The 17,452-nt window shown below is 47.8% G+C and overlaps 1 protein-coding gene and 1 non-coding gene across 7 annotated transcripts in view; one reads left to right on the plus strand and one right to left on the minus strand.

The window, feature by feature from the left end:
* Positions 1-9,286, minus strand: part of MOK (MOK protein kinase) — a 51,669-nt gene extending 42,383 nt beyond the window's left edge. For 3 of the 6 annotated variants that reach the window (XM_059183169.1, XM_059183171.1, XM_059183173.1), the window contains exon 1: positions 9,059-9,278. In XM_059183169.1, the coding sequence (XP_059039152.1) occupies positions 9,059-9,065 (7 nt within the window). In that variant the 5' untranslated portion in view covers positions 9,066-9,278. Of the gene's footprint in view, positions 1-9,058 lie in introns of all 6 variants that reach the window. The other 3 variants (XM_059183167.1, XM_059183178.1, XM_059183172.1) reach the window with 3 other exon arrangements.
* Positions 9,287-16,868: 7,582 nt separating this feature from the next.
* On the plus strand, positions 16,869-16,942 carry TRNAI-AAU (transfer RNA isoleucine (anticodon AAU)). The gene has a single exon. It is a non-coding gene; the product is annotated as a tRNA-Ile (tRNA).
* Positions 16,943-17,452: the final 510 nt, after the last annotated feature.

Here is a 17,452-nt window from a genome sequence, read left to right on the forward strand (position 1 = left end):
GAGCACTGACCTTGGCAACAGATCCTTTTCAAAAGCTAACAAGGTCCCGAAAGGCAGAATTTGGGAACCCTCTGCCAACGATATAGGGACACATCCTCTGGGGTGAGGAACAGTGAACACACAAACTCCAGTTGCTGGTGGCTGACCCCTCATCATCAATGACCCGAGTACTGCTTGGTCTCTCCTGCTCTGATAACTTTCAGACTTCTGGTACCGCCAGTCCCTCCGGCGAGCTGGTCACTCAGTATTCCCTGATGTCGCCTACGCTGAGCTGTAACTTCGTGCCTTTTACAACATGAGAGGGTGGTTTAACCAAGTGGGAACAACCAGCTCTTAAAACTTGTGAAAGCACCTCCACTAGAATGGCTAAAATTAAAACACTGAAAATGCCAAGAGCTAGTGAAGATGCAGACTCAGCAGATCTCTCATACATGGATAATGGGGACAGAAAATGGTAGAGGCCCTTTAGAAACCAGCCTGGAGGTTTCTTATAAAGCAAAGTACCACTTACTGTACAAACCAGCTTAAATACCTAACATCAAGGAATGATCTAATAATAGTTTCAACCACAAGCTGAAATATTATGTAGCCATTAAAATTATTCTTTCAGGGCACCTGGCTCAGTGGGTTAAGCCTTTGCCTTCAGCTTGTGTCATGATCCCTGGGTCCTGGGATCAAGCCCTGCATTGGGCTCTCTGCTCAGCAGGGAGCCTGCTTCCTCCTCTCCCTCTCTCTGCCTGCCTCTCTGCCTGCTTGTGATCTCTGTCTGTCAAATAAATAAATAAAATCTTTTTAAAAAATCATTCTTTCAAATAATATGTAATGATATAGGAAAATGTTCACCTATAATTTAAGTGAGAAAAAGATGGTAACAATCACACAAATACACATACACCAAGAAAGGGAATGGGTATAAATACATAAAATACTTTCTTTTTTTAAAGATTTATTGACTTATTTTAAAGCAAGAGCACAAGCTCTTGGGAGGGGCAGAGGGAGAGGGAGAGAGAAACAAGTGGACCCCACGCTAAGTGCAGAGCCTGACATAGGGCTCAGCCCCAGGACCCTAAGATCATGACCTGAGCTGAAACCAAGAGTCGGACACTTAACTGACTGAGCTACCCAGGTGCCCCCATAAAATATTTTTTAAAGATTTATTTATTTATTTGAGAGGGAGAGAGAATGAGCACATGGGGGTGAGGGAGGGGCAGAGGGAGAGAGAGAATCTCAAGCAGGCTCCTCACTAAGCACGGAGCCTGATGCGGGGCTCGATCTCATGATCCTGAGATCATGACAAGCAGAAAGCAAGAGTTAGACGCTTAACGAACTGAGTCACCCAGGAGCTCAAAATATGTAAAATACCTTAAAGTATCTATGTCTGGGTGGGACTAGCAATGACTTTAGTCCTCCTCATTATTCTTTTCTATATTTTTCAATGTTCACAACGAATAAACATTACCTTAAATGTGTGTGGGTATGGACGTTATCAGGAGGTTTAAGAAATCAGTTAACACGTGGGCTAATCACCAACAGAAACATGAGCTCAAAATGAACTGTCTAGATACTATAACAGCAGTTTAAAGGGAGACAGACATAAGTTCATGGGAGGGATGAAAGGCAGTTACTGAAAGCTGGGCTATGGACTGAGGAATTCAGTTTGAGAAGAGAAGAGAAATTTTATTTTATTTTTTTAAAGAATTTTTATTTATTTATTTATTTGACAGAGAGAGAGAGAGAGCACAAGTAGATAGAGTAGCAGGCAGAGGGAGAGGGAGAAGCAGGCTCCCCGCTAAGCCAGAAGCCAAATGTGGGACTCGATCCCAGGACCCCAGGAACATGACCTAAGCCAAAGGCAGATGCTTAATCAACTGAGCCACCCAGGCGCCTGGAGAAGAGAAATTTTACACAATACATCCTAATTTGTGTTTCATCACAGACAGGCAGACTTACTTAAAAAACAACCAAAACCACACCAGTCAACCATACACTTCGAAGTGGTTTAAGTAGAAACTCCCCATGTGTGCCAGCATCCCTGGCCGGCTCCAGACCATCATAACCAGCAAGTGATTAACCCAGCTGGGGCTCTGGAAATGGCCATGGTGGATAAAGGAGCACTTATTTCCCTAACGACTCTTTCAATAGGCAGAAGGGCTGGGTATAAAACAAGAATGAAAGTTAGGGGAGAGAAAAAGAGGAAACACCCTTATGAAAAAACACCTAGGGAAATAACTTCCTATTCTCTCCAACAGGATCTGGCATATTTTCACACGCCTTTAAAGTCAGATGAGGAACATTAAGAATTACACTAAGCACAACACACAGCTAAGAAGGGTACAGAACTGTGCTAGTGAAAAACAAATCAAAACAAAAATCCTGCCCCACATTACGGGGAATAGACAAAATAAAGAGTCACCCCCCCCAAAAAAAAAACCCAAACCCACACAGACTCAAGGACAAACAGGAGTTAAATAATATAGCTGTATGAAAGGGTAGAAAGAGGAAGGTAAACAAGACTCTTTGCATTACTTAATAGTCTATTCATTTTTAATAAACCAAGTCTTCTTCAAGTGGAATTTAAGCCCTATTTAATGCATGAAAATGGAGGCCAAATTCACTTTTTGTGAAAAGGAACAATTGTAATGCCCAAATCCAAACATTTGTATTTGAGGACTGCTTCTAAAGATCTTAACCAAAGATATCGTGCCTCTGCTCAGGTCATGGATGGAGCCCCAGCTCAGCAGGGAGCCTGCCTCTCCCTCTGACCCTCCCCCTGCTTGTGCTTTCTCTCTCTTTCTCTCTCTCTCCCTGCCCCCCCCAAATAAATAAAATTTTTAAAAAAGATCTTAATCTAGGCAGGTGATAGGCATAAACTATGGGACTTCACCAGTGGAGGGATGAAAAGAATTGGGGGAGGTTAATTACGGAGGACACTCTCAACCAGAGTCAGGAGGAAGAGGATTCAGGCTCTAATCTCAATTCTCTTTGAGAAACTAAATAATTCAAACCAAATTGCTAAAACAAGGTCGGGGTACCTGGGTGGCTCAGTTGGTTAAGTGTCTGCCTTGGGTTCAGGTCATGTTCCCTGGGGTCCTGGGGTCGAGTCCCACACCTGGCTCCTTGCTCAGTGGGGAGCCTGCTTCTCTCTCTCCCTCTGCCTGGTACTGCGCCTGCTTGTGCTCTCTCTCTCTCATTATCTCCTTCTCTGTCAAACAAATAAAATCTTTTTTTTTTTAAGATTTTTTTTTTTAAGATTTTATTTATTTATTTGAGAGAGAGAGACAGTGAGAGCATGAGCGAGGAGAAGGTCAGAGGGAGAAGCAGACTCCCCGTGGAGCTGGGAGCCTGATTAGGGATTCGATCCCGGGACTCTGGGATCATGACATGAGCCGAAGGCAGTCGTCCAAACAACTGAGCCACCCAGGCGTCCCCAAACAAATAAAATCTTAAATAAATAAAATAAATAAAACAAGGTCAAGAACCTTCGATGAAGATGGCTGTACCCAATTAATTACTTGGTGTAGGGAGGAAAATTGTGACCCAAATTACCAAACATCATGAAACACAAAAGGACATAGAGTTATTCATAACTGACAAAAATTTTTCATTTAAATTACATACTTTGGGGGCACCTGGGTGGCTCAGTGGGTTAAGCCTCTGCCTTCGGCTCGGGTTATGATCCCATGGTCCAGGGATCGAGCCCCACATCGGGCTCTCTGCTCAGCAGGGTGCCTGCTTCCTCCTTTCTGTCTGCCTCTCTGCCTACTTGTGATCTCTGTCTATTGAATAAATAAACAAAATCTTTAAAAAAAAAAAAATTACATGCTTTGGGATGCCTGGGTGGCTCAGTTGGTTAGGCGGCTGGCTTTGGCTCAGGTCATGATCCCAGGGTCCTGGGATGGAGTCCCACATTGGGCTCCTTGCTCAGCGGGGAGCCTGCTTCTTTCTCTGCCTCTGCCTGCCGCTCGATCTGCCTGCTTGTGTTCTCTTTCTCTCTCTCTCTGACAAATAAATAAATAAATAAAATCTTTAAAAAAAATCACATACTTTAATGAAGTAAATCCACTGCTAGGAATGTTAACCCCTGATAAACGTGAAGAATAACTGAAAAAAAAATCTATGTTCGAACACCTTTATTGAAGAATCCAGCAAGTTACAGTGCAACATATTTAATAGAATCCCATACAGTTTGGGGAATCTGCTTACAGGACAAATACATATTCATGCATAGACACACACACACACACACACACACCACACCTATGTATATATATATATATATATATATATATATATATATATATATATATGTACACACACAGAATGTGCTCAGAAAATTTATGGGAGTACACGTAAGTAAATTTATCTATTTTAAAAAGATTTTATTTATTTGAGAGAGAGAGAGAGAGAGCCAGAGCACACAATGGGGCTCAGGGGGAGAAGCAGAGGGAAAGGGAGAGAGAGGATCTCAAGCCTTCCCCACGGACTGCAGAGTCTGATCTAGGCCTCAGTCCCACAACCCAGCGATGGTGACCCTAGCCAAAACTGAGAGTCAGACGCTTAACTGACTGAGCCACCCAGGCACCCCACATCTGGGAAAATGTTAACCAGGATTGGCCCTGTCAAGTAGAAGAGGGTCCTGAGACCCACTTAAAACCTGTCACTGTTTCAATTTATCACAAAGACAGTATTACTTTTACTTAATTTTGTTTTAATATAAAGAGAAAAAGCTGCTAGTTGATGCATCTATTTATAAAAACCAAAGGTGAGATGCACACTAGGGAGAAAGAATAAAACAAGATTATTTGCAGTACCTTGCGACTCTGAGTCTATAAAAAATGCATTTATGAGACACACAAAGTTTAAACCTCTGCAGTGACAACACATAATTTAAAAAATTCTCTGTGATATAATTGGAAACTGTGATGGCTTCAGAATGAGGACTTTTTCTCTTTTTATAGGTATGTTTTGAGTAATCCATTAAAAAGTTCAGACAGTAAAAAAGTTGGCACTCCCACTGGGTTAGATAAGGGTAGATTTTTTTCCAAAGCAGGGATCTTTCTTTCTTTCCCCTTTTATTCCCCCACCTTCCATCCACTGGGATAGCAAATAATAATTCACTTATAATTTACCACTTAACCAGACGCTAGGTAGGCTATGAGCTTTATACAGTTGCTCATTTAATCTTTGACACACTCCTATAAAATAGGTATTATTATGCCCGTTCCTTTTTTTTTTTTTTGAGAGGGAGAGGAAGAAAGGGAGAGAGAGAATCTTAAGCAGGCTCCATTATGCACGGTGCGGAGTCCGAGACGTGGCTCCATCCCACGACTCTGAGACCGTGACCTGAGCCAAAATCAAGAGTTGGACACTTAACTGACTGAGCCACCCAAGTGCCCTGGAAGATTTTACTTTCGCAAGAGGGCAGCTGCTAGATATCCCAGCCCACACGCTCATCTTAGAATGGCCTTTGCCACTCCCCCATCAAGAGGTGGGACCCGCATTCTCTACCCTCCAACCCGGGGGGGATGCGAGGTCAGAGAAGGTAACGCTGCTTCCATCTCCCACCTTGGAATGCTGATCCTCAGAACCCAACTGCCACCCTGGGAGGAAGGCCGAGCCATGAGGAAACAGTAGTGTTCTGGCTGACAGGACAGGCCACGGTCCCAGTGGGCAGCCAGCATCAATCGCCAGGCATGTGAGTGAGAAAGGTTTTGGGTTTTTTTTTATTGACAGGGAGACAGTGAGAGAGGGAACACAGGAAGGGGGAGTGGGAGAGGGAGAAGCAGGCTTCCCGCTGAGCAGGGAGCCCGATGCGGGGCTCGATCCCAGGACCCTGGATTCATGACCTGAGCTAAAGGCAGACACTTAACCAACGGAGCGACCCAGGTGCCCAAGAAACTTTTGGGAGGACTCCAGCCCAGCCAGAATCTGACTGCGAGTGTATGAGAGACTCTAGGTGAAGCCTGCCTAGTTGAATCCAGGCTACCCACAGATCCTTGAGAGAGATTAAGATGTTATGTTAAGCCACTACGTTGGGGGTGATTTGTTGGGAAACAATAAATAACCAGAAAACCAGTTTAAGAAAGGTCAGTATCCTGCAGGAGGTTGCCATGTCTGCCTGGCTTTAAAGCTCATGCTCTCAACAGCTTCACTGAGTTTCTCCCTCCTCCCGACAACTGCCTATGATGCAAAACAAAAGGGAGAAGGGATCAATGATTAATACGTCCCTAAACACGGGGCAATGTCTAGAAAATAAAGTAGAACATACACCTAGAAAACCATAAGATAAAGGCCAGCATGATAAGCTGATATTTCTGCCCTGACTCTTTGACCCCAAGCTAGGAGTCCATTTTCCCCATTACCCGCTTTTTCTATTCATTCGATTTCCACGGCTCTGTCTCTGTGACCTCCTGTTCCAGAATATTTTCTCCACTGTTAAATATTTGCTAAACATTTAACTGATCAGTACTCACACCTGGGTGACAATAGTCCCCCCCCCCCCCAATTCTCGGACTGTATTTTAGGGTAGAAGGCAGAATAAAGATGTAACACTAAACCAACTAATTGAAAACTACCAAAAGGGCCATCTAAAAGAACATATTGAATAATACCTACTATATATATATATATACATATAAAACAATACCCAAAGGTTTAAAGGATACAAATAAAATGCAAGTACTTACATAAAATATTTGTTTATAATATGTATTGTATTTTGTTACAATATACAACATGCAGCGCTAACATTAGTGTTTAAAAGAGGGGAGGGGGCCCCTGGCTGGCTCAGTCAGCCGAACACAGGACTCTTGATCTCGGGATTGTGAGTTTGAGCCCCTCGTTGGGTGTGGAGATTACTTAAAAAGAAAAATCTTTAAAAAATAAACACACAGGAGCACCTGGGTGGCTTAGTCATTAAGCGTTTGCCTTCGGCTCAGGTCATGGTCCCAGGGTCCTGGGACTGAATCAAGTCCCACATGGGGCTCCCTACTCAGGGAAGAGTTTGCTTCTCCCTCTCCACTCCCCCTGCTTGTATTCCCTCTCTTGCTGTCTCTCTGTCAAGTAAATAAATAAATTCTTAAAAAAAATAAAAATAAAAGGGGGGGTAAATACACATTTACATATGCTTCTATGTAAATATATAGATACACATTTATATATACAAACATACAAATGTAAAAGAAATTGTAAGAGTGGTTGCCTCTAGGAAAGGAGCAGGAAAGGTTTTGAGGCAAAGGTGAATAAATGGAATGATCAAATGATCAAACCTAACTTAAACAAAACTGAGACATACTGACATCAGGCTGACATCAGACTCTAGATGGGACACACTGATAAGCACCCAACACCCGCTCTGACATAGTCCTGACCAAAATATTTAAGCTAATCATAAGGAAACAATCAGACAAATCCAAATCGAAAGATACATGGCCTGAATTCTTTAAAAAAGTCAAGAAAGACACATAAGGCAGGACGCTGTGCCAGATTAAAGGAGACCAAAGAGATATGACAACCAAATGCAATTTGTGATTTCTGATTGGATTCTGGAAAAATAAAAACACCTATAATGATATTACTGGGATAACTGGGAAAATTTGAAACATAGGCTGCATTTTGGACAACAATGCTATCCCAACACATTATTCGTACTGTGATTATGTAGGAGAACGTCCTTGTTCTTAGCAGATACTTGCTGAAAGCGGTGAAAGGCACTGGTGTCCACTACTAACTCTCAAAAATTAGGCGGAAGTAAATACTGTACGCGATTTAGAGAGCGCAAGTGAGCAAGCACACAAACAAAAGCCAAAACGTGCATCTAAGTGAAAGGTTTATAAATATTCAGAGAATCCTTCTTGCAACTTTCATGTAGATTCAAAAATTTTCAAAATAAAGAGCTGGGAAGGAAAAAAGGAACAGCGTAAAAAAAATATGTGTATACAAGTCCACGCTACAAGTAAAAGTGTAAAGCCTTTTGTAGGCCTGTATTCTAACTACAGCGTTGGGTGCATTAGTGAAAAAGATAAACATGTAAGCAATATCTACCAAAAGAAAAGAAGAATGTCTTGTAAAGGGCGAATGAGATGAATTAATTATTTTAAATATCTTTGTTCCACAATGTGTGCCACAACCAATCACTAACTGATACTGCGCATTCAAGGCAAATTTTACATTGTAACTGTATCTAATAAAATTTAATCTTTCCACGGGGGCGGGGGGGGAATACTAGCCCATTCGAGTTGGATGCCTTTGAACTGCCCAATAGTCCACAGATCCAAGTAGAGGTAAATTTTGTACCCGTCACATATTTTCTAGGACGACCCTCTCCTTTCCCAACTTCCCAGCAACACTCACTTCACCACAAGGTTGTCTCAAAATCCCTATAAAAATAGTTCCCATAAAAACATCCTGGGTGGCTTAGTGGATTAAGCCGCTGCCTTCCACTCAGGTCATGATCTCAGTGTCCTGGGATCGAGCCCCGCATCGGGCTCTTTGCTCAGTGGGGAGCCTGCTTCTCTCTCTCTCTCTGTCTGACTCTCTGCCTACTTGTGATCTCTCTCTCTGTCAAATAAATAAATAAAATATTTAAAAAAAAAAAAAAAAAAAAAAAAAAACACAGTGTTTTACTGGTTCCCATAAGAACGGCTTGATCCCAAAAGCGAACAGCCCAGCTTTCCTCCCAGCGGTTCCCCGAACCGAGGTCAGGAAAATGCAGGCAGCCGCACAGTGACCGCTCACTACCTCACTGCCGAATGCCCAAGAATCTGGGTTTCACCCAGCATTTTAAAACAACAACAACACAACAACAACACCCTCAAACTTGTAACATAACCTTGTACTGAACTCTGCGGGGTGAGGGCGAGGAGAGGGACTCGGGAGGACGCTGGAACCCCCAGCGCCCCCACATCCAGCCCGAACCCCGTGGGCACCCTCTCCGGCCGCCCCGGGACGCTGGGGGTCCCCCCCCCCCGCGGCGGCCCCCCGACCCCGGCCCTCCGGGTGGCCGCACAGGCGCGCCGGGGCCCCTGCAGCCCCTCCTGCCCCTCCTGACCCCGCTCACTCTTCATCCTGGATACGGAGGCCGACGACAAGCCGTTGCCGACACCGGACGGAGAAGGAAGGGCCGGAAAGGACGGCCGCCTGCTTCCACTCCTCTGAAGCAGGGTCCGGAGCTAGGACCTCCGCGCCGGCCTGCGACAGAAAGCGTTAGGATACGGCCGCCATGTTGTGTCCCTGTCGCCCTAGCAACCGTCAGGTCCCGGACGCCTCGAGGCTGCCGCCCGCGCGTGCGCGAGACGCCGCGGCCGCGTCCCTCGGCCCTAGGCCTGCGCGTGCGCACTGCGACCCGCCTCCTGGGTCTGGCGCCTGAGCAACCGCCCCAGCCGCTTTCCGGGACGGCTCCCGGCCTGCGAGGAGTGCAGGGCGCCCTCCGGCATCGCTATCCCCGTCCGGCGTGCGAATTCAGCCATTTGAGACCAAAGCCAGAGCGACCGTGGAGCTTTAACTAGGCTGGGGACGCACTAGGTAACTGTCAGTCCACACCCGCTCGTCTGCCCGCCTTCGAGCCCCCGCGTGGCTGTTTCTGTTGGGACCGATGCAGTGTAAGACACCCGCAATCTAACTATGGGCTTACGCGGAATCTTTCTCCAGAAACTCTGCGCCCACACACAGAGCATCCACACAGGAATCTCCTTGCCCCTGACACTTGCCTGGACATAGGATATCTGCTAAGATCCGGGGAAAGATCAAAACATGACAACGTGCAATTTTTAATTCCTTCACGCTTCTCAGTCCCTCTCTCTTGTCCCTCCTTGAGGACATATTCTTCTCTGGAAGCCGGAAGCTTTCTCCTCTGGAAGCCACTGCAAGTGAGACCTGAATGCTTCCAATGGTGGCTCAGCCTTTCTTACTTGTCCCCTACTGTCCGGATCGCATCCTGGCCAGGGACAAAACACCTGCTCAGATGCGCTCTACCCTCAACCCTTCCTTCCTCCCTGTCCCCACGAGACACCTCGTGCACACCCTGCACACCCCTCCACCTTTTTCTACCCACCTCACCTCTTGCTGGACCCAGCCTCTTCCAGCCCCAGGGTGACCAAGTCTCCACAGTCGCCTGTCGTTTACAGAATAAGTCCCCATTTCTCACCCCATATACAATCTCCATGCACCTGAAATCTTCTGGCCCAACCCTTTGCCCATCCCATCGTCCTCTGACGTCTTCCTGTCCAAAATCATTTTGGTTTAGAAAGTTATTTTTCCTTCCTCAAATAATGTTTTTAATATATTTAACGTACATTTAATTATTTTAATAACTATAAATTATAATTTTATAAATATATTACTTATTTAAATTATTGTATAAAATAGATATTTAATGTTTTGACTATCATGTTTAATATATAATGATATGTAAAATACAGTATGATGTATTATGTTATTTTATAAATTTGGTGGCTATTCTGTGTTATGGTTGCACCATTCCCTATTTAATTGCTCCCCTACTGATGGATATCCAGGTTGTTTCTAATAGTTTGGTCTTTCAAACATTGCTGCGGTGATCAACCCTGTACATACATTATTTCCCGTATGTCCAAGTGTACCTAGAAGAGAAATTCCTAAAGTGGTGTTTCCAAATCACAACTATCTACTTTGACATTTTGGCTTCTTTTTGAAAATGGAGTCAAACTCCTATAACATAGAATTAACCATTTTAAAGAGTGACATTTAGTACATTCACAGTGTTGTGTAACCATGACCTCTGTCTAGTTCCAAAATAGCTCCGTCACCCCAGAAAGAAGCCCTGTAACCATTAAGCAGTCTCAAAAACATGATGCTAAGGGAAAGAAGCCAGACACTAAAAGTCACATGTGTTTAAAATGATTCCGTTTGGGGCGCCTGGGTGGCTCAGTGGGTTAAGCCGCTGCCTTCGGCTCAGGTCATGATCTCAGGGTCCTGGGATCGAGTCCCGCATCGGGCTCTCTGCTCAGCAGGGAGCCTGCTTCCTCCTCTCTCTGCCTGCCTCTCTGCTTACTTGTAATTTCTCTCTGTCAAATAAATAAATAAAATCTTTAAAAAAAAATAAAAAATAAAATGATTCCGTTTATTGGAAAAGTCGAGAATGGGCAAATCTGTAGAGTCAGCGAGTGGATTAGTGGCTGCCAGGGGCTAGGGGGTGGGGAGAAGGAGGAGTGATGGTTCCTGAGGACTGGATTTTTTGGTATTTTGGTGTTTTTTTCTGGTGATGACATTGTTCTGGAATTAAATTACCCTGGTGGTTACACAACTTTGTAAGTCTACCAATAATTACCGAATTGCACATATTAAATGGTTAAGTATAATTTGTGGATTTTATCTCAAAATAAATTGAAAAAGAAAAAACAACGTTGCTGGTATTTTGTTGATGGTGCTATCTTTTTGGCTCTGAAGAGCCACATGTCATCCCTGCAGACCGCTGGGATTTGATCTCTCCCTCCTTACCCCGTGTGGCCTTTCCTCTTATTTGGGGACTCTGTCACATTTCTCTTGTCTCTTCCACCTGTTGCTTCCACCCACTGGGGCTCTGAGCTCCCTGGGCGGCCCACGCGTCTCTCCCGCCGCGGCCGGCAGAGGGCGCGGCGGGACGGCCTCCGAGCACCTGCTAACCCGAGGAGCCGGCGAATGCCTCGGGTGGGTGAGCCCCAGCCCCGTGTTCCCGACGGCCCTGGGCCGAGGAATTTCCCGCTCGTTTTCATTGCGGGCAAGTTCACTGCGGCTCTTGGGAGTGAAATTGTACAAACCAGGTTGGCCACCATCCTGCAGAGGAGCTCGAGCCCGCCGCGGGTCGTCGGGCAAGCGGGGGCTGCCGGGCGTCCGCGCCCGCCGGGTGGCCCAGCCCGTCCCCCGGTGCGCAGCCTGCGCCTCCGTACCCGGAGGAAGAGGGCCTCCAGAAAGGAAGGGCAAAGAAGACCTACGGGGGACCTTAGCAGGAGTCTGCGAAGGCGGAATCAGCGCGATCTCGCCGACAGCGCTGGGTCCTAAGCTTTCCCAGCACCCAGATCGCCGGCCTTCGGGTCGTCGTGATTTGTGGACCCTCGAGTGCCCGCCAGACCCCCAGCGTTTCCGCGTCTGTAATTCTGGGGCGGGGCTCGAGAATTTGCGTCTCTAAGAGGATCGGAAGTGATGCTGCGGCCGTACCAGGGACCCTATTCTGAGAACCGCTGGTCTAGATCATTCCTTCCTCTTTATTTAATTCTAAACAGACTAGGAAACTTCAAAGAGGAAAAAAAAAAAAAAAAAAAAAAAAGAAGAAGAAGAAGAAGAAGCTTGTGAATTGGAACCTCCGGCACCTTAGAGCTCCGCTCCTGAAACTGCTCCAATACTACCTAACTACAGCCGCTCAGGCTTTCTGATTCATTTTAAACTGTTCCTCGGACAGTCCATCCGGATCCTAGCGTTAACTTTTCCCTCTTTTCCAATATCAAGAGGTTCAGCCACAAGGCCATGGTTAACAGATATGTGCCCTGCTGCTGAGCCTCTGGAAATAGGAAGAAGTTAGGAAGAAAAATTAGAGATGACGAATTTCAAGCGGGTTAACAGTGGGAAGGTGAGCACAGGTCAACCAAACTAAAGATTGGTTCTACTATCTACTAAAGATAGTAGAAATTGCATTCATTTTGGAAGATAATAAACATGTCTCGAAGAACAGACACTAAGCTCACAGGGGTATGAGATAACAAGGAGGGAGCAGAACATTAGCCATTCAGATTAACATGAAGCACCGCGGGTAACAAGCTCCGTAAATGCGATCATGGTGTACTGTGTAATGTGGGTGCAAAAATAGCTCAACTTAAAGGCGTTCAGAACAACAGATGTAAAGTTTAAGAAAAGGTTTGTTAAAGGAGCATAGAAGAATTAAAATTCAGCTGTTAAAGCGATAGACTCACACCAGGTGACCCCAGGCAAATCCCCGGAGCACTGTCTTCTCACTTCTGTGAAATGGGGCTAACAGTACCCCCTCCAAAGGGTGTTCATGCAGATGAAATCAGATGTCTGTGACACGCTTTACAAAACCGCTTGATTTTGCCCAGATGCTCAGTAAATGTTGTTGACTGATCAAGCAGCATCATCCATTGGCACCGGCTGTTAGTTACCTGCCATGTGATTTGGGCCCATCCTCTCAGGAAACAAACCTTGAGTTCTGACAAGGGCGAGCCTGATTTTCAATGATTATTGAGCACGCAGGACAAACGTTAACCCTTGATAGGGAAGAATTAAGCAGGCGGACTGACAGGTTGTAGAGGCCATGTGGCCTGTTGTGGGAGACCCGGAGAGGCCTTTGCCAAGATCACCCATTTGCTACGGGCTGTTCTGGGCCCAGACCCAAACTTTGCAGCTTCCAACTCCCTATGCTTCTGCGGCTTTCTTACATCTAAAAGAGACCTTTGTAAAAGCCTTACAATTAATGTACATACCTTAAGGAAGGACACTTTTAATTTTTTTTTAAGATTTAATTTTTGAGTTATCACCATACCCCACATGGGCTCCAAACTCACAACCTTGAGATTAAGTCACGTGCTCCACTAACCAAGCTATCCAGGTGCCCCCTGGAAGGACACTTCTTAAAAGTCTCTGGAACCAACCGATTTGTTATAGCAAATCAGAAGCAACATCTGAAAATCCTTCTGTTTGTCTATTTTTCTTTTGTGTTGTCTAACAGCTTTGACACTGTACATATTGTACAATGAAGCATTTATTTCTGTGCCATCCCCTCGCGTTTCTTTCCTTTTCTTTCCAGAATCAATTGGCAAGAATCCAGCATCAACATTCAAAGTGTTTTGCTCTCTCCTTGTCTGTGGGCTCCAGGGCGCCAAGTCAAAACACAAAACGTAAAAAGAAGGTTGCAGGGTAGTTCAAGGAAATTGTTCAGAAAATAGACAGTAGACATAGGCCTGGACTGAAGAAAATGAGAGATTCGCCCTCAAAGTTTGGATCTCAGAAGAATGGTGTTCCAGAAAAAGATAAAGAGGAGATTATCAAATCTCCCTCAGAAATATTCTTCCTCTGAAATGTTGCCAGAATGGAAGGGCATGTTTCTGAGTTGGAAAGTCCAACGGTACAAATTTAATACACAATGGATTTAACATTCATTCAACAAGTACATATCGAACACCTGCTCTGTGCCAGACACTGTTCCAGGAACTTAGGATCTGTGAATGTGGGGAAGGAAGCCACAATCGGAGTGCAGCATCCATGGGCAAGGGAATGCCAACACGGCCAGCAGACCACCAGAAGCTGGGAGGGAGGCATGGAGCTGATTCTTCTTCCGAGAAGAAGGAACCAACCCTGAGGACACCTCGGTCTTGAACGTCTGGCTTCCAGAGCGGTGAGAGAATAAATTTCTCTTAAATCCTCCAGTTTGGGGCTTAAGGCAGCCCTAGGAAACGAATACAGTATATCTTGATTTTCCTACTGAAGTTTCCAATTTATAAGCAGAATAACAAGTTTTACAAGCTGAGTTTAAAGCAAATGGACCATCTAAAAGAGCCCCCCCTCTGAAACATTTAAAAACCTGAACAATAACTTTGTACCACTGAATGCTGATCGTGTATGAGTCTGCGTTTTCCCAAGTCAGAGAAAGGAAAGGTGGACTCGTCTGTCTTGCCAGAACTGTAGGATGGAGCGAGGGCGGGCAGGAGGAGTCCGGCGGAGTTAGGACCGCGCGGGTGCTGGAGTAGCCCGACCCCCGCTCACAGCCGACGCGGCGGTCTCGGGTGCCCCCTAGCGGCTGCGCTCCGTCACTGCGTCACCCCGCGGGCCCGCCTCCGCGCGGCCGAGGCCGGGAGCGCTGTGCGGACCCGCCAGGTGATTGGGGCCGCGCCCTCAGGAACCGAGCGTGGAGTTCCGCCGGGTGTGTGTCAGGGCTGGACCGCTAAGCGCTGATCTGAGCTTCGTTCGACAACCCTGGATCGACCCTCTGCTCGGTGCCGGTCACTCCCAGGAGCTGCGCGTGCAAACTGCAGGTTGCGGCCCTCCTGCAGTTAGGAAGTGAGCAAGCCCCGGGCGAAATACAGGCTTCTGAGTGCTGGCGGCGGGGGCCGGGGGAGGTGCTGGTCAGGGAGGCCTCACCGACGTGCGACGTTTAGGCAGCGACGTAAGGACATGAGGGAGCGCGCCTTGGCAGTGTCCGGTGGAGGGAGGTCCAGGAAGGGGGAGAGGAAGTGCAGCGGCCCCAAGGCAGGGGCAGGGCCCGGCGAGCAAGGTCCAGGACGGAGGGTGGTGGGCTGTGGCAGGGGGCAGCGGGGAAGGATGGGGGGTGGCTTTCAGATGGGTGTCGTTCAGATGGGTACAGGGTGCCCAGTTAGAGATGAATTTCAGATAAACAGCGAATACTGGTTTTGTCCCAAATATCGCACGGGACATAAATTATTTGCTAAATCTGGTAGCCTTCCCCGGGCTGGGCCAGAAGGGGAGGGCTCCAACAGAGAAATGCCTGCGTCTGACTTGTTCTAAAATATGATTTTGCCATTAGCTCATTCATCCACTTTTTATTTTAAGTACAATCCCCCCCCCCCCCCGCCCACGTGGAGCTCAAACTCATGACCTCAAGATCAACAGTCCGTGTCCCAGTCTCCAAACACCTGCCGGACCTGTCGCCCCCGGGACAGCTTACAACAGGGTGTCTCCGCTCACATTAACAGCTGGGTTTGCTCAGCGGCGGGCTCCACGAGCCGGGCTCAGGGCCGCTCTCCTCACAGCTGCTTCCCTGAAGCCAGGGCACTGCTAACTGCGTGTGTGTGGACTGAATCCGGCTCAGCAGCCCTCCTGGGGGCAGGGCGAGCTGCCTAACCTCTTTCCAGGAAGACCTGTTCTGCTAAGACCCGCCTGACTGGGCTCTGCTGTTTGCAACAAGGGACAGGGGTGACACCTGCCCGGTTTGGGGCGGTCAGACCGCAGGGATGGAGAGTGTGAAAGCTGCACGAGGCTCCCCTCTCTTGGGGCATTTGCCACCGCAGCACGGGACATCCGAGCCTCGGGGACCAAGGGGCCTCTGGGACATGTGGTTGAGGGAATAGAGTTTTGTCTTCCCGGTTATTTTTAGCTCCTTTTTACCCCCCCCCCCTTTTTTTAAACTCCCAGTGTATTTGTAACTCCTTATATTTTTAACTTTTTTTCCCAGACCCCATCCCTTTGGAGTGGGTACTGTCAGTGGCCCCCCCGGCCGCTGTTTTAGGATTTACTCCAGTGCTAGTTAACGAGAGGGCAACGTGAAGACATTTTCCAGACGTTAAAAAAGAGGGGGCGAGGGGCAGTGGCTCCCGCCGCAAAGGAAACACTGAGGAGCCACTTAAGACGACACTTGCGGTCGCTTCGGGAGGGTGGCCATGGGACGTTGGGTGCAGGAGAGGAGAAGCTCCATCCCCGGGAGCGAGGCTGGCCCGAACGCCGGATCGGTGTTCCTGCGGCCCCTGCGCGCGGCGGCCAGCGCGTCGGGAAGGACGCCGGGACCCCGGCGCGCCGCGCTCTCGGGGCGGTGGGAGGCCGGTGGCTCTCCGGTCCCCAGCGGGCTTTCTGCCGTTTCTGAGCGTTACCGACCGCACCGGGAGCTCTCGACCCACGAGGTTTCCACGCTGGAAAGTCTCGGGGACACAGAGTCGCGGCGCTCGAAACGCTGTTCCCCAGCCGAGCCCCGAGGGCGTCGGGTGTCATTCGCCTCCCCCGCGAGAGCCCGGTTCTTCGGGAGAAGCCCCTCCCCCTCCTTAAAGAGCCGCGGTGTTTTCTTCTGGCCAATGGGGATGACGGCGGCCCTCGCAGGACCGGAAGTCCTTAGCCGGTGCCGGACCGCGCAGGCGTATAGGCCTCATAGGCCGAGCAGCTGCGCCCCGACTTCGGGTGGCCGGTTAGCTCAGTTGGTTAGAGCGTGGTGCTAATAACGCCAAGGTCGCGGGTTCGATCCCCGTACGGGCCATGGGAACTGCTCTTTTCTGCTTTTTCCTTTCTTTTTTTGTTTTAACCCGTGCTCCCATTTCTCAATTCATTTCACTTTTTTTTTTTTTTTTTTTTTTTTAATCCCTTTAAATACGCTTTTCGAGGGCTGTGAGCCGCAGACGGGAGAGAGTCGCGGAATCGTTCCGGACCCAGCCGCGAAGTTGGCGCCGGCAGCCCGCAGGGAGGAAGGGCAGGATCCCGCGCGTGTCCATCCCTCCAACTCCCCGCAGGCTGTGCACACCTGCCGCTGCCGTTGCATTTTGTTGTTGTTGCTGTTGTTGTTATTAGGATGCTCTCGGATGGCCCCCCGCGCCCCAGTTGCTTCCTCGCGCAGAGCTTCTGCGGGCCCTCGGTGCAGGCTCCCGCGCTCCCGGTGTTCTTGGACTTGAAAGTCCAGGCCTGGGATCAATTGGACAAATGCTTACTGCCTGCCCTTCTTGACTCCAGCTGGGAAGCAGAACCGTGGAAGAGAGACACAGATCCCCACCAC

The sequence above is a fragment of the Mustela lutreola genome, chromosome 7 (assembly GCF_030435805.1).
Source record: "Mustela lutreola isolate mMusLut2 chromosome 7, mMusLut2.pri, whole genome shotgun sequence".
NCBI lineage: Eukaryota > Metazoa > Chordata > Mammalia > Carnivora > Mustelidae > Mustela > Mustela lutreola.